This window comes from Gorilla gorilla, chromosome 15, assembly GCF_029281585.2.
Source record: "Gorilla gorilla gorilla isolate KB3781 chromosome 15, NHGRI_mGorGor1-v2.1_pri, whole genome shotgun sequence".
Lineage (NCBI taxonomy): Eukaryota > Metazoa > Chordata > Mammalia > Primates > Hominidae > Gorilla > Gorilla gorilla.
The window spans coordinates 110984909-111004690 of record NC_073239.2 but is presented as its reverse complement, the minus strand read 5'-3'; the positions used below and the strand labels follow the sequence as shown (position 1 = coordinate 111004690).

The following is a 19782-nucleotide window of genomic DNA, read 5'->3' as shown; positions in this document are numbered from 1 at the left end:
ATTGTCTGTTTGTGCTCTTTCAGACTTTTCGATGTAGCCGTTTAGGGCTATGAACTTTCCTCTTAGTGCTGCCTTTGCTGTATCCTAGAGGTTTTGATACGTTGTGTCATTATTGTCATTCAGTTTGAAGAATTTTTAAATTTACAAACTGATTTTGTTTTTGACCCAATGCTCATTCAGGAGCAGGTTATTTAATTTTCATGTATTTGCATGGTTTTGAAGGTTCCTTTTAGAGTTGATTTCCAGTTTTATTCCACTGTGGTCTGAGAGAGTGCTTGATATAATTTCAATTTTCTTAAATTTATTGAGGCTCATTTTATGGCCTATCATATGGTCTATCTTGGAGAAAGTTCCATGTGCTGTTGAATAGAAGTATATTCTGCAGTTGTTGGATGAAATGTTCTGTATATATCTGTTAAGTCCATTTGTTCCAAGGTATAGTTTAAATCGATTGTTTCCTTGTTGACTTTCTGTCTTGATGATCTGTCTAGTGCTGTCAGTGGAGTATTGAAGTCCCCCACTATTATTGTGTTGCTGTCTGTCTCATTTCTTAGGTCTGTTAGTAATTGTTTTGTAAATTGGTGAGCTCCAGTGTTAGGTGCATATATGTTTAGGATTTTGATATTTTCCTAAATATCAAATTGGACAAGGCCTTTTACCATTATATAATGTCCCTCTTTGTCTGTTTTAACCATTGTTGCTTTAAAGTTTGTTTTGTCTGATATAAGAATAGCTACCCCTACTTGCTTTTGGTGTCCATTTGCATCAAATGCCTTTTTCCACCCCTTTACTTTAAGTTTATGTGAGTCCTTATGTGTTAGATGAGTCTCCTGAAGGCAGCAGATAGTTGGTTGATGAGTTCTGCATCCATTCTGCAGTTCTTTATCTTTTAAGTGGAGCATTTAGACCATTTCCATTCAATGTTAGTATTGAAATGTGAGGTACCCTTGCGTTCCTCATGCTCTTTGTTGCCTGTGTACTTTAGTTTTGTTTTTTTGTTTTTGCTTTTTAACTTGTATTTCTGCATCCTGTGTGATTTTTACTTTATACTTTAAAGAGGTTGTTCTGTTTTGATACGTCTGCAGGGTGTGTTTCAAGATTCAGAGCTCCTTTTAGCAGTTCTTGTAGTGGTGGCTTGGTAATGGCAAATTGTCTCTACATTTGTTTATCTGAAAACAATTGTATCTTTCCTTCATATATGATGCTTAGTTTTGCTGGATACAAAATTCTTGGCTGAAGATTGTTTTGTTTGAGGAGGTTGAAGATAGGGCCCCAGTCCCTTCTAGCTTGTAGGGTTTCTGCTGAGATGTCTACTGTTAATCTGATAGGTTTTCCTTTGTAGGTTATCTGGTGCTTCTGTCTCACAGCTCTTAAAATTCTTTCCTTCGTCTTAACTTTGTATAACCTAATGACAGTGTGCCTAGGTGAAGATCTTTTTGCAGTGAATTTCCCAGGTGTTTTTTGTGCTTCTTGTATTTGGATATCTAGGTCTCTAGCAAGGCTGGAGAAGTTTTCCTCAATTATTCCTCCAAATATGTTTTCCAAGCTTTTAGCATTCTCTTCTTCCTCAGGTACACTGATTATTAGGTTTGGTCATTTAACATAATCCCAGACTTCTTGGAGCCTTTGTTCATTTTTTCTTATTCTTTTTTCTTTGTCTTTCTTGGATTGGGTTAATTTGAAGATCTTGTCTTTGAGCTCTGAATTTCTTTCTTCTACTTGTTCAGTTCTATTGCTGAGACTTTCCACAGCATTTCACATTTCTAAAAGTATGTCTAGAGTTTCCTGAATTTTTTATTGTTTTCTCTTTGTGTATTTCCTTTAATATTTCTCCCTCCACTTCTTGTATCATTTTTTGGATTTCCTTGCATTGAGGCTTTATCTTTCTCTGGTCCCTCCCTGATGAGCTTAATAACTAACCTCCTGAATTCTCTTTCAGGTAAATCAGGGATTTCTTCTTGGTTTGGATCCATTGCTGGTGAACTAGTATGATTTTTTGTTGGGGGCTGTTGAAGAGCCTTGTTTTGTCATATTACCAGGGTTGGTTTTCTGGTTCCTTCTCATTTGGGTAGGCTCTTTCAGAGGGAAGGTCTAGGGCTGAAGGCTGTTGTTCAGATTCTTTTGTCTCATGGGGTGTTCCCTTGATGTAGTACTCCCCCTTTTCCTATGGATGTGGCTTCCTGTGAGCCAAACTGCAGTGATTGTTGTCTGTCTTCTGGGTCTAGCCACCCAGCAAATCTACCCGGCTCTGGGCTGGTACTGGGAGTTGTCTGCACAGAGTCCTGTGATGTTAACCGTCTATGGGGCTCTCAGCCATGGATACCAGCGCCTGTTCCAGTGGAGATGGCTGAGGGTGTGTTGGACTCTGTGAGGGTGCTTAGCTTTGGTAGTTTAATGCTGTTTTTGTGTTAGTTGGCCTCCTGCCAGGAGGTGGCACTTTCCAGAAAGCATCAGCTATAGTATGGAGAGGGACCAGCGGTGGGTAGGGCCCTAGAACTCCCAAGATTATATGCCCTTTGTCTTCTGCTACCAGGGTGGATAGGGAAGGACCATGATGTGGGGGCAGGTCTACGCCTGCTCTGACTCTCCTTGGGTGGGTCTTGCTGTGGCTGTTGTGGGGGATGGGGGTAAGATTCCCAGGTCACTGGAGTTGTGTACCTAGGAGGATTATGGCTGCCTCTGGTGAGTCATGCAGGTTGTCAGGGAAGTGGGGGAAAGCCAGCAGTCATGGGCCTCACCCAGCTCCCTCACAAACCGAAGGGCAGTCTTACTCCCACCGTGTCCTCCCCAACAGCCCCAGTCTGTTTCCAGGAGGAGGGCTTGAAAACTTGCCCAAGGTTATCTGCTTCCCAGCTCTGAAAGAAAAGGGGCTTTAGTTCTTCCCATGCCTGTGAAGTCTGGATTCGTGCCCTCCCCCGAGTTCTGGCCAGGAGGCTTCTGGTCCTGTTCAGATTGTTAAATCAAATTGTTACAGAATTTGGCTAGAGAATGCCTTCTTTCTGTGGAGTTTTGCCCCCAGCTTCTCTGGCCACCCTCCCAATGGATCCCTGTGGTGCCAGGCAGGAATGGGCTGCTTGGGGACCCAGGGAGCTCCCAGGGCCTTTCTGCTGCTTCCTCTACCCCTGTATTTCGCTCAGCTCTCTAACTTGACTCAGCTCCAGGTAAAGTCAGAAACTTCTCCTGCAAACGGACCTTCACCTTCTCCAGTGGGGGTGTGTGTGTTTGGGAGAGGAGAGCCTCCCTCCTCTCCACAGTTGGGGCACTCACAGTATTTGGGGGTCTCCTGGGTCCTGCTGGAGCAGTCCAGTTCCTTCAGAGGGTCTGTGGTTCCTCTCAGGATTACTGGTTTGTTCTTGCAGTCAATCTGGAGCTAAAACTCACAATGCAAGCCTCCCCTTGCTGCTCTTTCAGGAGTTGCAATCTAGTCCTGCCTCCCGTCTGCAGTGATCCCGGGAGCAGCATCAGTGGTTAGGTTTAAATCTGTTACTTTTCTATTAGTCCCAGCTCTTCTTTGTTTCCTTCTTTGGCACTGAATTTGTGTGTGTGTGTGTGTGTGTGTGTGTGTGTCAGAGAGAGATACTATTAAGATCTACCCATAGGCCGGGTGCAGTGGCTCACACCTGTAATCCCAGCACTTTGGGAGGCCAGGGCAGGCGGATCACGAGGTGAAGAGATAGAGACCATCCTGGCCAACATGGTGAAACTGCATCTCTACTAAAAAAAAAAAAATCAAAAGTTACTTGGGTGTGGTGGCAGATGCCTGTAGTCCCAGCTACTTGGGAGGCTGAGGCAGGAGAATCGCTTGAACCTGGAGGTGGAGGTTGCAGTGAGCTGAGATTGTGCCACTGTACTCCAGCCTGGCGACAGAGCAAGACTGTGTCTCAAAAAAAAAAAAAAAAAAAAGATTTTCTACCCACAGAACACTCTTGGCATCAAATGTGTGGGTTTTTCCCACACTCACAACCAGCTCTGCAACTCTGTGGACACCAACTGGTTATCCTACAATTCTGTTCAATTCAGACACTATCTACCTGGAGCTAGTGTCATTCCTTACAGGTTAAGGGCTCAGTCCCACAAGGTTGCCCCCATTAATGACGCTAATCACAAATAATGGTACTTCTGGTCAGCTTGGCTACAAATTGGGTATTCCCACAACACCTTCCTCAGGTTCAGCACTTTGCTATGCCTGACAGAATTCAGGGAAACACTTTACTTGTATTTAACAATTTATTATAAAGGATGTAACTGAGAAACAGCCAGATGGATGAGATGACTAGGGCAAGGTATGGGGCGGGGTTGGAAGTCAGGAGAGGTAGGGCATGGAGTTTTCATGGTCCCTGGTACACCACCCTGGAATCTATCCGAACTCCATCGTTTAGAGATTTTGTGGAGGTTCCATTGCATAGGCATGATTGATAATTGATTAAATCATCGGTTGTTAGTGACTGAGCTCAGTCTCCAGTCCCTCTTCCCTCCCTGGAAGTTGGTGGGGAGAGGCAGCTGAAAGTTCCATCCCCCATCCTGAAGCTGTCTAGGGACTCCAGCCACTAGTCATCTTATTAACATGCAAAAAGATGCTCTTACTACTACAAATATTTTTAAGGTATCACAAGGTTTTATATCAGCAACAGAGGACTAAGACCAAATATTTCAACAAAAGATGCCCCTATCACTGAGAAAGTTACAAGGCTCTTAGAAGCTCTGTGTCAAGAATTAGGGACAGGGACTATAATACATATATATGCATAGATACCATTTTATCTTTTTTGTTGTCTTATTAGCTATAATTCTTAACCTCTTTTTAGTGATTGCTATAATATATCTTTTATTATAGTTTACCCTCAAGTAATTTACTACTTCGCATACAATGTAAGAACCTTACAAGAGTATTTTCCATTTCTCCCCTCCTTTGTGGTTTTTGTTGTATACTTCATATGTGTTAGAGATTCTAGAATACATTTTTATTATCTTTGCTTTAAACAATTATTTTTAAAGATGTTTAAATAAGAAAAATAAGGGTTTTTTTTGTTTGTTTGTTTTTAGAGACAGTGTCTCCCTCTGTCACCCATGCTGTAGTGCAGTGGCATGATCATGGCTCACTGCAGCCTCAAACTCCCATGCTCAAGCAATCCTCCTGCCTCAGCCTCCCAAGTTTCGAAGACTACAGGAGTGTGCCACCATGCCTGGCAAATTTTTTTAAAGATGGGAGTCTCACTATGTTGCCCAGGCTGGTCTTGATCCTCCCGCCTAGACCTCCCCAAGTGTTGGGATTACAGGCTTGAGCCACCATGCCTGGCCATAAAAAGAAGTTTTTAAATATTTACCTACGTAGTTACTGTTTCGGTTGCTCTTTATTTCTTTGGGTACATCCAGATTTTCATTTTATGTTATCTTTGCTATTGCATGAAAGACTAATATTTCTGATAGCTCACATTTGCTGCTGGTGAATTATTTCAGCTTTTATATGCCTAAAGTCTTTATTTCACATTTTGTTTTGAGAGAGAGTTTTGCTGGGTGTAGGGTTATAGATTGTCAGGGTTTTATTTTTAGGCATTCAAATAAAAAATATTGATACACTGGCTTTTCATTGTTTCTGATAAGTCTGCTGTTCTTCTTATCGAAAGTTTCATGTGTCTGTTTTTGCTCTCTTTTTTCCTTATAGTATCTTATTTTTGTGTGTGGTTATTTTTTACTGAGAGCTGCTTATTTCCTTTGAAAATTGTGAAAATTTTTGGAGATGTATGATAATGGTTTCTCCCTTGAGAAAGCATTTATTGGCTTCTGCCTAGGGCATTATCACTTTGGAACTTCTTTAAATTCTCAGCTTGAGATGTTTTGTTTTGACCACCCAGATGATTTGGACTCTGTGTACATTCAAAGGCCAGTTTGAAAATGTTCAGGCATAGACAAAAGTTGTATATTTACATTTTCTGAAAACTTAAGAAAATTTTCTTTTACTCCTTTCTCACCAAAGAAAAGTCTTGGGAAAGTATTGTATGGATTACTGTTTCCTGCTCCTCACAGAAACAACACATACACCCAAAACTTGCCCTTTCTCTCTTTATTGTTTCATTTCTTGGACATTTGTAATTCGTTACTGGTGACCTAAGACCTCAGTGCTAGCCTGCCGTACTTTTCCTCGGGTTCTAATTTACATGTGCCTTCTGGTTCCTTCTAGGGAAATCTGTGTAGAGTGGAGGAGCTTTGGGTCAGTCAGGGTGGCACTTGGCTACCTTATTCTGTGCAAAAGAATGAATTCCAGACTAAAGTATGTTCATCTGTTGATTCACACTGTTTTTATTTTGTTTTGTTTTTTTACTTTTAAGGAAGTGGGAAAACTCTTGCCTTTGCCATCCCAGTGATTCATGCGGTGTTGCAGTGGCAGAAGAGGAATGCTGCCCCTCCTCCAAGTAACACCGAAGCACCACCTGGAGAGACCAGAACTGAGGCCGGAGCTGAGACTAGATCACCAGGCAAGGCTGAAGCTGAGTCTGATGCATTGCCTGACGATACTGTAATTGAGAGTGAAGCACTGCCCAGTGATATTGCAGCCGAGGCCACAGCCAAGACTGGAGGCACTGTCTCAGACCAGGCGTTGCTCTTTGGTGACGATGATGCTGGTGAAGGGCCTTCTTCCCTGATCAGGGAGAAACCTGTTCCCAAACAGAATGAGAATGAGGAGGAAAATCTTGATAAAGAGCAGACTGGAAATCTAAAACAAGAGTTGGATGACAAAAGCGCCACCTGTAAGGCATATCCAAAGCGTCCTCTGCTTGGACTGGTTCTGACCCCCACTCGAGAGCTGGCTGTCCAGGTCAAACAGCACATTGATGCTGTGGCCAGGTTTACAGGTGAGGTTTAGTTCCATTTAATAAATATTTTCTAGGCAAATCCCAAATGCTCGTTGGTAAAGATGAATGAGCTGTGGCTCCTGCCCTCTAGGGTAAGCCACTCTCATCTATAAGCCAGACAATTAAGCCCTACAGAAAATTGATTGAGTGACATTTTTTCTGTTCCCTCAAGGATAATACATAGTTGGTGCCATTGTGGATGCATAGGAAATTTATTGGATACAGTAGATGCTCAGGGCAGGGATTAGCAAACTGTCTGGTTTTATAAGTAAAGTTTTACCGGAACACACCCACACCCATTTGGTTTTATATTGTCTGTGGTTGGTTTTGTACTACAAAGGTGAAGTTGAGTAGAGTTAATAGTTGTGACAGAGACCATCTGGCCTATGAGGTCAGTAATGTTCACTAGTGACCCTTTCAGAAAAAGTTGGCTGATCCCTGCTCCAAGCAATTAGGATTTAATTCTCTCAGAGAATTCACTCTGGGAAGGGCTTCACTCTGGGAATCTTAATTTTATAATAAAAGCAGCAATTAATTACCAAGTTGTTACTATTGCTAAGCCCTTTACCCGCATGATACTATGAGAACTTCTGCACCAGAGACGAAAACAACAGGGCATTAGTGGACCTTTCAGAATAATTCTAACTGAGGGAATGGAAGGGCTTCCTAGGAGAGGTGTAGCACAGCTGCAGGTCATATTCCTCCCAGCATTATGGTGCCCCAGTGCTCTGTTTTCCCAGAGTTTTGGAGGTAAGCATACCTGGGTTCAAATTCAGCCCCTTTGGTGTGGTTGGAGGGGAGGGAGTAGAAAAGAAATGAGGCTGAAGAAGTAGAGCCCAGATCACAGAAGACTTGGTAAGCCCTCTAGGAGTGGCATCAACAGTCTGGCCAGGCCTGCTCTTTTAGCAATGCTCTAGAGCATTACACTGTGCTGATGTCTGTCTCTGCTAATCTGGGGTGCCTGTGTCAGCCATGTAAGAAAATGATCACCCAGATTGAATAAGTGTCCCTTATGTTTTCTGTCCCATAGGAATTAAAACTGCTATTTTGGTTGGTGGAATGTCCACGCAGAAACAGCAGAGGATGCTGAATCGTCGTCCTGAGATTGTGGTTGCTACTCCAGGCCGGCTGTGGGAATTAATTAAAGAAAAGCATTATCATTTGAGGAACCTTCGGCAGCTCAGGTAATAGATGGCACTTCTCTTTTCCCCCTCACTGCCTTTTCTGCAATGAGCCTTAGGTGACATGGTGTGGGCAATGCCTTCTTCCCATCGCAGAATGCTATGGTGTGGTATCTTCCAGACCCTGGCCTTTAGAAAGCCAAGAGTGCATGAGGGAGATTAGTTGAGGGCCTGATGGTGGTGGTAGTGGGGTGTGTACGTGTGTGTGTGTGTGTTTAGGATGAGTGTAGGGTGTGCTATAGATGATTCCTCTTAACCCGCTGCTGACCAATGATATGGGTCTCTCTGGATCTTCAGGTGCCTGGTAGTGGATGAGGCTGACCGGATGGTTGAGAAAGGCCATTTTGCTGAGCTCTCACAGCTGCTAGAGATGCTCAGTGACTCCCAATACAACCCAAAGAGACAAACGCTTGTTTTTTCTGCCACACTCACCCTGGTGCATCAGGCTCCTGCTCGAATCCTTCATAAGAAGCACACCAAGAAAATGGATAAAACAGCCAAACTTGACCTCCTTATGCAGAAAATTGGTATGAGGGGCAAGCCCAAGGTCATTGACCTCACAAGGAATGAGGCCACGGTGGAGACGCTAACAGAGACCAAGATCCATTGTGAGACTGATGAGAAAGACTTCTACTTGTACTACTTCCTGATGCAGTATCCAGGCCGCAGCTTAGTGTTTGCCAACAGCATCTCCTGCATCAAACGCCTCTCTGGGCTCCTCAAAGTCCTTGATATCATGCCCTTGACCCTGCATGCCTGTATGCACCAGAAGCAGAGGCTCAGAAACCTGGAGCAGTTTGCCCGTCTGGAAGAGTAAGTTAGGACTGTCCCCAGAGGCTTAACCTCTAGTTAGTTACTGGGGTAAAAGGGGTCAGGATGGTGGGGAAATGGTAGAAAAGCCACCTTCTGTCATAGGGGCCTTGTCTCAGTAGTAGGTAGCCTTTTTTTTTTTTTTGCACAGCATTTGGCAAGGTTACTGTCATTTAGTGAATTTGGTTGCTGTTAAATGCCATACAGAAACTTCAATACTAATGAATATGGGTGACAATACATAATATTGAACGTATAGACAATAGATTAGGTCCTGTGCTGGCACTTTAGATTCAGAATCACATTCATTTACTCTCCTAACATCCTTAAGAGGAAGCAGAATAGATTCATGGTTAAGAGCACAGATCCTGGAACCAGAATGCCTGAAATCAAATCCTAGACCACCAAATCTTAGGTGGTCAAGTTATTTAATTTCTCTGTACTTTAATTTTCTCATTATTTGGATAATAATAGAACCCATTCTAGGGTTGTTATGAAGATTGATTGTAAATTCATGCGTGTAAAGTGTTTAGAACAGTCTCTAGCACATAGTATGTATATATTGCTGAATGTTAGCTTTAATAATTTCTAGTCCCTTTACTACTTATTACCATTATCACTATTCTCATTTATAGATGGAAAAATGAGGTCTAGAAAAGCTGATCAGTGTGCCTAAGGTTTCTCTGCCTGGAAGTGGTAGAGCTGGGCCTCAGACAAGCCTGTCGCACCTCAGAGCCCATGCTATTTCTTATTCCTGATGTCTTTGTCCATCTGCCTTTGGACCAGACTGATGCTCAGGGAATGGGGTGCAGATTGTCAAGATGAGGGCCTGGAAAGTTGAGGCAGACTACAAAGTGTCTTTTGCCAGTGTTTTGTCAGGTCATGGGGTAATTAGTTTCTAGAACAAGTGTTTGATTTACTGGTTTTTAAAAATTGGTAAGTAGTATCAGTGGTTTACTGAGATTAGCTTAGAACAAGGCTTGGCAAACTATAGGCCTCGTGCCAAATCTTGCTTGCTGCCCTTTTTTTTTCTAAGATGGGGCCTTGCTATGTTGCCCAGGTTAGACTTGAACTCACGGGCTCAAGCAATCCCACCTTAGCCTCCTAAGTAGCTAGGACTACCAATGCATGCCATCACACCTGGCTGCTGCCTGTTTTTTTAGTAGACGTTTTACTGGAACACAGCAAGACCCATTTATGTATTGTCAATATCCTCTTTTGCGGCAGAGTTGAATAGTTGCCATAGAGACTGTGTTGTTCACAAAGCTGGAAATGCTGTCTGGCTCTTTACAGAAAAAGTTTGCTGACCTTGATCCAGAGCAGTAGTTTAATGTTTTACAAACTAGGATTTGCATTGCATTTCCCGGCCTCAGCTCAGACATGCAGGGAGTGAGGACCCTGAAGGGCCAGAGTCTTATGTTTTGAAGCACCTCAAATACTTTTGACTTTCCATGAACCACACATTGAGAAACATCATCCAACACATTTATCAAGTGCTTACCATGAACCAGATGTTGTTCTATGTGGTGGTAATAACAGCAGTGAGTAATGCAAAGTCCTTGCTCTCATGAAGCTTACATTCTAGTAGAGGGAGATAATAAATTGCAAAGTAAGCCCACAGTCTGCCAAGTGATCCTAAGAAGTAAGTCGAGCAGGGGTTGGAGAAAAGAGATTGGGTGTGTGTGGTCAGGGAGGCTTCTCTGATGAAGTGAGAATTGAGCAGAGAGCTGAAGAAAGTAATGAAGTGAGTCATATGGATATCTGAGGCAAGACCCTTTAAGGCCTTAAGGAGTAGCAAGTGCAAAGGCTTGGAGGTGAGAGCATGCTTGGTTTGTTTGGGGAAGAGCAAGGAAGTCTGTGTGCCACTGGGAGGAAGTAAATGAGAGGGTGCTAGGAGAGGAGTCACTGACCCAGAATATGTATGGCCTCATTTAACTCACTGGAGGGAGTCTTTATCATTGCAGAGTATGGCATGTTGGTTGGGGTCAATGAGTCCCAAATTTGGATCCAGACTCCACAGCTGAATAGCCATGTAGATAGCTTGGGAAGTTAATCTCTCCGAGCCTCAGTTTTTCTGTAAAAGGGTATACAAGTGATATCTTACAGAGTATTGGTAAGGACTGTAATGTTTAGGATGCTCAGCAGTTGGTAAGAATTTGATTAAAGATAGCTGTTAGTTATTACTAATAAGCTTTCTCTCTCTACCCCAGCTGTGTTCTCTTGGCAACAGATGTGGCAGCTCGGGGTCTGGATATTCCTAAAGTCCAGCATGTCATCCATTACCAGGTAGGGGCATCTGAAAATTTACAGGCATCTGCCTGCACTGAATGGGGAATTTTTAAGGCAAAGGTTGGGGGAGGGAGGAGGAATTGTTGGTTCCAAGGCTCTTGCATCAGAGAATACCACTGGCATTGAGTGCCCACTACTCCCACTTTTGCAACACTGCTGAGATTTGGTCTCCAGAAAACCTTGCTTTGTCTCATGTCAAGTAGCCCTTCTCTCCAAGCTACTTGATATTGTCAGGTTAGAGCCTTAGTTTTTTCTGTGAAATGGGCATAAGTTAAGCATGTAATTGGTTACCCTGATGTAGAGAAGTATTAATAGAAGAGTGTGGTAGTTTAGATCTCTCTGGGCTCAAATCCCAGCTGTGTAACCTTGAACAAGTCATGTAATCTCTCTGTATCTCAGTTTTCTCATGTATTAAATGGCAGTGAGTATACCTGCTTCTTAGGGTTCTTATTGAGGTAAAATAAGTTACTAAGTATAAAGAGCTTAAGAAGCCACCTGGCACATTGCAAGCACTTACTCATGTTAACTGCCATTGATAGTAGCAGTAATATTAGTGTGTGCATCTAGTGAATATCAGCATAGAATTTTGGTTAGGAGTATGGGCACCGGAGCCAGACTGCCAGGCTTTGAATCCCCAGCCTGCTGCTTCATAGTTAGTTGGCTCTAGGCAAGTTATTTAGTACCTCTGGTTTCAGTGTCATTGTTTGTAAACTGGAAGTAACAACTAGCTACCCCATAGGGTTATCCTGAGAATTAAATTGAGCTGATGCTGATGAAGCCGGTAGCACAGTGTAAGTACTCAATAAATGGTAGCTGGTATGGCATTATTATTTTTCCTCTTTAATTCCTCTTTGTGCTTTTAAAAATCTTTTAGGCTGCTGTTTCAGAGAAACAACAAACTCACAGTGCTTTTTCCCATTCTCTCACTTCACAACAACAATCAACACAGAAGACTTCTGTAACCAAATGTGTGGGCGTTTTTCACCACATATCAAGCAGCAGCCACCAGCTGGGTGTCCTCTAATTTAGTTTCGTTTTCTGATGCTGTCTTCCTGGAGATAGCCTCAGATCCCACAAGATGTCCCTCCTCCCCACAACCAGTCGATAAGTCAGGGCCTCTGGAACTTCTGACCAACCAGCTTCAAGTTGGGGTTCTCATGACCCCCCACTTTGGGTTCAATTAATTTGCTACAGCAGCTCTCAGAACTAAAAGAAACACATTTACCAGTTTATTATAGAGGATATTACAAAGAATATAGATGGGGAGATGTATAGGCTGAGGTACAGGGGAAGGAGCATGGAGTTGCCATGCCCCTCCTGGGTACACCACCCTCCACGAATGTCCACATATTCAGCTTATTCAAAAGTTCTCCAAACTCTGTCCTTTAGGAATATTTATGGAGACTTCATTGGGTAAGATGATTAATTAAGCCATTGGCCTTTAGGAAGTAGTGCTGCAAGTCCCAGCCTTCTAATCCTGCCTTGGCCTTTCTGGTGACCAGCCCGCATCCTGAAACTACCTGGGGGGCTATCAGCCATCAGTCAATAGTTTGTCATTAGCATACAAAAAGACATTACTTTTGAGATTCCTTTGCCAGGAAACAGGATGAAGAGCAAATACATATTTCACTGTATCACGGGTGCTAATTTTGGTTTAGCAAATCTCTATAGTCTTCCCTTTTTTGGGGAAGGAGCTGGGTCAACCTTTGTGGAGTCAAGATGAATCAAATACAGTCCCAGCCCCTAAGAAGTATTGGATCCAGCAGAGGAGGTGAGATGACCACAGCCATAATTTAAGGCAGAAGGTATTAGAAAATTACAAAATACAATGGAAGAGAGAGGTAACTTCTAGTTTGGGAGGTTGGAAAGTACTTTCTAAAAACATGCCTGGCATTTAAGGGTGAAGAGGATTTGGACATGTAGAGGCATTAAAGGAAGGAGCAAAGAAATGGGCAGTGTTCAGGGGCACTTGGCTCACAGAAGAGGGTATGTGTTGGGAAAGGAATAGTTGCTGAGGCTGGAGGGGTAAGTTGAGGGCAAGTCACTAAAGGCGCTGAGTGTCAGGTTGAAGAGTTGGGCCTTTATCCTGTAAGTAAAGAAAGGCAAATCTCATTTCTAGAACTCTTATGAACAGTTCATAGTGGCTACTTAAAGTACTATATTGAAAAGGATACCTAGATGTTATCTGGGCCCAGTGGAGAAGACTGTTGTGCTTGATTAATGGTGTGTGCCAGGGGCTCAGTGGGTGTGTTAGCAACCATGCCACATTATCTATGGATAAAATATATATAGGAGTAGAGACCGTATAACCCAGGGATTAACATGGTCTGTGGAGCTGGGCTGCTTAAATCCTGGATAAGAAGTGACTGCTGTGGTCTGGCTGCATGGTCCTGAGGACCTGAACCAGGGTCAGGGGCATGGGAGGGAAGAGCCTGCACAGTGAATGGGCTAAACCTGGGAACATTTTGAATGTGGGACTAAGAGAAGAGGGCTAGATTGCTCTACAATGCTGCAGAAGTTTCTACCTGCCTGGCTGGGAGGTAGGAGGGTCTGGTTTGGGGATGTGGCCCTGAGGAGAGGACCAGTGTTTGGCAGTGGCCATGTATTGATCTCCCAGTTCTTCCTGTGGCAGGTCCCACGTACCTCAGAGATTTATGTCCACCGAAGTGGTCGAACTGCTCGAGCTACCAATGAAGGCCTCAGTCTGATGCTCATTGGGCCTGAGGATGTGATCAACTTTAAGAAGATTTACAAAACGCTCAAGAAAGATGAGGACATCCCACTGTTCCCCGTGCAGACAAAATACATGGATGTGGTCAAGGTAGAAAGCAGTTAAAACTCCAGTGCTAATGAAGGGATTGTGCTGCTCCCTTGCAGAGCGCCTTGCTGTGGGACTCTGGCAGCATAACCCTTGAAAACTAAGGAATGGTTCTGCCAACAGCTGAACAAGGAGACTTGTAGAAAGGATTGAGAGCAACGTACCTGGGAAAAGGGAGAAAAGGGGAGTGACCAAAGGTGGGAGGCATTTTCTCCCTGAACCATTTCTTCCTTCTCTGGCCCTGAAGTCCCCCCTCCTCACCAGACAGTGCAGTGGTAATGGCTGTCTGGATATCCTGTCAGAGGGTTGTAGACAGTGTGGTTAGTGTTTCTTGCTGAGGCAGATGCTACAGGTTTGGCACATCCCTGGAGCAGGTGCCAGTAAATTCTGTCTTTTGGGTTTTAACTCAGCAGGCATTCCCCAGGTAGGTGCCGCTTACCGTGGGACACTGTATTAGTGACCAAAGTGGGGTGGGTTCTCCTTCCCAGAGGTTTGCCAGCTGTGAATAAAGTTCAGGTACAGTGGAGCAGTATGGAATTACTGGGCATATGGTTACATTCGGAGGAGAAGAGGTTCTATCCCAGCTTCCTGCTGGCAAAGATGTGGAAGGGTACAGAGGAGGTGGAATTCCAGGAATTGAGGGAGCAAAAGCATGGCACAGTTCAAGGAATGTTGGCTTCTCTGGCTCAAAAGGAATATTAGCTGTGTGGGGAAATAGGGTGGAGATAAGGATGGAAAAGTGGAAATCACAGAGAATTCCCATTAGTAAGGAGGATTAGGAGCCACCCAGGCTTCCCTTGGTTTCTTTCCCCACATCACAAGATCCTTCTCATTTTGCCACTGCAATGTAACCCCAAAACCCTCTAGAGGGAGAGTTGAAATGTTTTATCTTAGCTCAGCTGTGGAAGCAAGCTGTGGCATCTGCGTAAAGACTTCACTTTGGTTACCTATAGGTTGGCAGTCAAACCAGTAAGGGTTTTCAAAGGATGTGGCTGTTCAGGTTGATTGTTGAGAAAGCTGGCAGTTGTGTTTAGATGTGTACACACAGAGGGGTAATGGTTGCCCACTAGGCTTTTATCAGGAAACAAAATAAATGCATTTCAGTAGGAACTGAACTGCATCTCACCACTGATCTCAAGAGCTTTTTATTTATTTATTTTTAATTTTTTATTTTTTATTTTTTTTGAGATGGAGCTTTGCTCATGTTGCCCAGGCTGGAGTGCAGTGGCACAATCTTGGCTCACCACAACCTTCACCTCCCGGGTTCAAGTGATTCTCCTGCCTCAGCCTCCCAAGTAGCTGGGATTACAGGCATGCACCACCATGCCCAGCTAATTTTGTATTTTTAGTAGAGACAGGGTTTCTCCATGTTGGTCAGGCTGGTCTTGAACTCCCGACCTCAGGTGATCCGCCCGCCTTGGCCTCCCAGAGTGCTAGGATTACAGGTGTGAGCCACCATGCCCGGCTCAAGAGCTTTTTAAAAACACTACTTGCTGGGCACGGTGTCTCACGCCTGTAATCCCAACACTTTAGGAAGCTGAAGTGGAAAGATTGCTTGAGCCCAGGAGTTCAAGACCAGCCTAGACAACACAGTTGAGACCCTGTCTTTACGAAAAAAAAAAAAAAAAAAAAGAAATTACCTAGGCATGGTGGTGCCTCCCAGCTGCTTGGGAGGCTGAGGTGGGAGGATTGCTTGATCCAAGGAGGTTGAGGCTGCAGTGAGCCATGATCATGTCACTGCTCTCCAGCCTGGGCAGCAGAGTGATACCTGCCTTAAACACACAAACACAACTCAAGTGAGACTTTGCTTCCCAGAGGCCTGAACTCTATTTCAGATGAATATTTTCTGTTACTTCCCCCCAGGAGCGAATCCGTTTAGCTCGACAGATTGAGAAATCTGAGTATCGGAACTTCCAGGCTTGCCTGCACAACTCTTGGATTGAGCAGGCAGCGGCTGCCCTGGAGATTGAGCTGGAAGAAGACATGTATAAGGGTAAGCCCTTGGGCGGGATGGGAATTGAGGAAGTTGAAATCTCTCTTTAACTTTTGCTTTGTTGGAACCATCTCTACTACTGTGGGTCTTGTCAAAATCAGCAAGGCGTCCTTCCCCCTCTTTGCTAACAGGCCCTGGTCCCAGATGAGCCTACTGTCCTCGGTCAGTCTTTGTTTCCTCTGTCTCTGTCTTGTGCCCTCAGCTGCCTCCTCTTACATGGACAGGCAGTGGAGTACAGTAGGAAGGGAGCAGGCTCTCTGGCCAGGCTGCCTGTGTTAGAATGCCGGCTCATTGCCTTAACTATGTGACTGAGTCAAGTTATTTAACCTCTGTTGTGTTCTCAGCTTTCTCCTCCATAAAATGGAAGTAGTCAACTGCCTACTTCATGGGATTGTTGTGAAGACTGATTGAGTTAAAAAATGTTAAGGGCTTATAGCATTGCCTGGCAAATAGAAAGTATTACATTTTAAGTTATTTGTCATTATGGTTCCTACTACACCTGCCTTCCAAGCTGACAAAGTACTTCCATGCCATTATCTCATTTGATCTTCTCCACTTTCATGACATGAACACAGCAGGAAGTACTCTTCTTTTACATATGGAAACTAGATACCACAGCAGAGGCAGTTTGTGCAGGGAAACAGCTCTGTCACAAGGCATTTCCAGAGCTGCTGCTCTATATGTGACCACAGGCTGAGGCTTCAGGGATGAATCTGCCCGGTCCCTGCTTGAGAAAACTCCTGGTCTAAAAAGTGGTAGAACCAAATCTAGAACTCCATGCTCCTTCCACACCACCAAGTATGCAGCTCAGCAGAGATGTTGACACCTCGGTGCCCAAGTCAGCAAATTCAGAGGTAGACTTATTGCTGTCTGCTCAGCATGGAAGCCAGGAGCCAAACCAGTGGGCTTGATGACAGTGAGCTATTCCTGGTGGCTCAGGGTTGGGGCTTGGGCCGAAGATGTGGAGGCCCTGGCTTCCCTTCCTGAGGACAGGCTGAGGTGGAACCTTTTGGCTCTGCCAGCCTCTCCATGTGCAGTCACAGCACTGGTGGCAAGGCATAGGAGAGCTGGGCTACAAAGAAGCATTCAGTGTCTCCTGGGGCGGCGGGGAGGTGGGGGTTGTAATTGTGAAGTCACCAAACCCCAGGTGGGCAGTAAGTGGGTGGGTCATAGGAAGAAAAGTGATCTTCAGTCAGGAGACTTGGGTTCTGGGCTCTGTCTGATGACTGGCTCTGTGATGTGAGCCAGGTGACTTCTCTAAGCCTGAGTTGCCTCATCTGTAAGGATAATTCCAGTCTTGGAGGATTTTATGGAGTAAAAAAGGACAGAGCGGTCCTGCGTATCCCCCGCAAATGGTGAGACGTTATCCATTTACAGCCCCTGCCAAGCCACCCCTAGCTTCTTCAGAGAACTTTTGAACCCTGCCTCCCTAAAGTAGTTCTAAAACATTTTTCACTGTGTTACCCATCAAGGGAAACAAAATGTTTCTACAAACCATAGTAAATAAGATCTTTTTTGTATTGTGTTTCAAGGAGGAAAAGCTGACCAGCAAGAAGAACGTCGGAGACAAAAGCAGATGAAGGTTCTGAAGAAGGAGCTGCGCCACCTGCTGTCCCAGCCACTGTTTACGGAGAGCCAGAAAACCAAGTATCCCACTCAGTCTGGCAAGCCGCCCCTGCTTGTGTCTGCCCCAAGTAAGAGCGAGTCTGCTTTGAGCTGTCTCTCCAAGCAGAAGAAGAAGAAGACAAAGAAGCCGAAGGAGCCGCAGCCGGAACAGCCACAGCCAAGTACCAGTGCAAATTAACTGCCCTGGTCAAGTGTGTCAGTGACTGCACATTGGTTTCTGTTCTCTGGCTATTTGCAAAACCTCTCCCACCCTTGTGTTTCACTCCACCACCAACCCCAGGTAAAAAAGTCTCCCTCTCTTCCACTCACACCCATAGCGGGAGAGACCTCATGCAGATTTGCATTGTTTTGGAGTAAGAATTCAATGCAGCAGCTTAATTTTTCTGTATTGCAGTGTTTATAGGCTTCTTGTGTGTTCAACTTGATTTCATAAATTAAAAACAATGGTCAGAGCCATTGTGTCATCCTGATTTTTTTTTTTTTTAGATAGAAGATGGGGGGGGTGGTGTAGTTTGTTTCATTATTAACTTAGTGATTCTCCTGGGCCAGCACAGTGCTAAGCCCTTGAAAGGACAGGAATAGTGTCAGGCCTCTGGCTGCAGGCCAAGATTGGATAGTGTGGATGGAGCAAGAGGCTGGAATGTTCAAGAGGTGCATGTTCCTGCTTTACCCAGAGCAGCACCCTAATAGCTCCTTAGCTCTCTCCACTCTCCTGGGTATTGTCTGAGCCACCGTGGGAGGTGGGCAGGGATGAGGTTGCTGTCTTCAGGCTTCCCTCACATCACAGAGCCAACAGTAACAGTCGCTAGGTCTGGCGTGTGAAGCCCTCAGGATCTAGCCCCAGCCTTGTCTCCACTCCCTCCTCTGTGACAGAGCAGGCTCCTGCCCACGGTTCCATGCACCCCTTCTCTTGTCCTGAGCCTTTGTGCAGAATAGGCTTTTCCCTCGGTCTGGATTGCCTTTTGGCCTTCTCCATCCTGGAGCACTGCCATGGGTCCTCTAGTCCTGAGCCTCTAAGGGGAAGCAGTGCTTTTCCTGGGGCTCCCTTAGTGTCCCGTGCTTACCCTCTTCATAGCACTTGCCATGCTGCGTTCCCTTAGCTGAGCTCCTTGGGAGAAGAGGAACTCAAGGCTTGGTCAGCCTGGTATAAATATGTGCTCAGGGAACTAGGGACTTCCCGATGCTGCCCCAGCTTTGTCTGGATCAGTGTAGGTGAGTATCCACAACTCCCACAACCATGGGAGAAGCATAGATTTCTGCACAGCTGTCTGGCTTCCAAACAGGTATTCGTCGGGGCACAATACAATACAGCTGTTTAGTTCAAGGGGTGCTAGGGAATTGAAGAGGATACACAAAGGGACCAAGATACCCCAAGATTTAAGTAGCTAGCCTCTCAGCCTCATGGTTGGCACTTTTATCTAATTAGCATTTAGTCTTGAAGGTCCTGAGAAATAATTTTTTTTTTTTTTGAGACAGGGTCTTGCTCCGTTGCCCAGGTTGGAGTGCAATGGCACAATCACAGCTCACTGCAACCTCACACTCCTGGGCCCAGGCAGTCCTCCCGCCTCAGCCTCCCAAGTAGCTGGGACTACAGGCACACACCACCATACCTGGCTGAATTTTTTTTTCTTTAGTAGAGATGGGGTCTCACTATGTTGCTTAGGCTGGTCTCAAAACTCCTGCCCTCAAGTGATCCTCTTGCCTCAGCCTCCCAAAGTGCTGAGATTACAGGTGCGAGCCACTGTGCCCATCTATAAGTCTTAATAGTGTTTTTTGTACTTGAGCATATAGACACCCAGTGATTGAGACTTGCCCAGGGCCACACAGCAGCCAAGTAGCAGAGGTGGGATTAGTATCTTCCTTCTGGGCCCAGGACAAGTTCAGAAAACTACTTCAGTCTCAGAAGTGTTGCCAAGGAATGGCCTCCCATCCCCCAGTGTCACCAGTGACCTGAATAGGAGGGGAAATTGCCCATCTGTGAGGTCAGCTCCTGACTGACAGCTATCAGAGAATGGCAGGGAGACTCTCCATTTTCCAAATGATGCAGTGGTGGTCAGTGGGGTTAGTAAGCGGGCTCAATATCCCCTAATAGCACCTGAGCCGTGGGAGTGAAGCCACTTGTCATAAGCCAAACATAGATCCCCTGATGACTGTCCGTGTCCTGCCCTAGCCATCTAACAGCAAATTCTTTTCCTTGGTGGAGGAGCTAATACG

At 44.9% G+C, this 19782-nt stretch overlaps 1 protein-coding gene across 1 annotated transcript in view; it reads left to right on the top strand.

Annotated features, from left to right (window-relative positions):
• The window catches only part of DDX24 (DEAD-box helicase 24), a 30432-nt gene extending 12412 nt beyond the window's left edge, over nt 1–18020 (top strand). The window contains exons 3-9 of the mRNA XM_004055616.5: nt 6327–6851; nt 7882–8035; nt 8330–8845; nt 11053–11128; nt 13764–13952; nt 15813–15942; nt 17475–18020. Of these exons, the coding sequence (XP_004055664.2) occupies nt 6327–6851; nt 7882–8035; nt 8330–8845; nt 11053–11128; nt 13764–13952; nt 15813–15942; nt 17475–17746 (1862 nt within the window). The 3' untranslated portion in view covers nt 17747–18020. The remainder of the gene's footprint in view (nt 1–6326; nt 6852–7881; nt 8036–8329; nt 8846–11052; nt 11129–13763; nt 13953–15812; nt 15943–17474) is intronic.
• Nucleotides 18021–19782: the final 1762 nt, after the last annotated feature.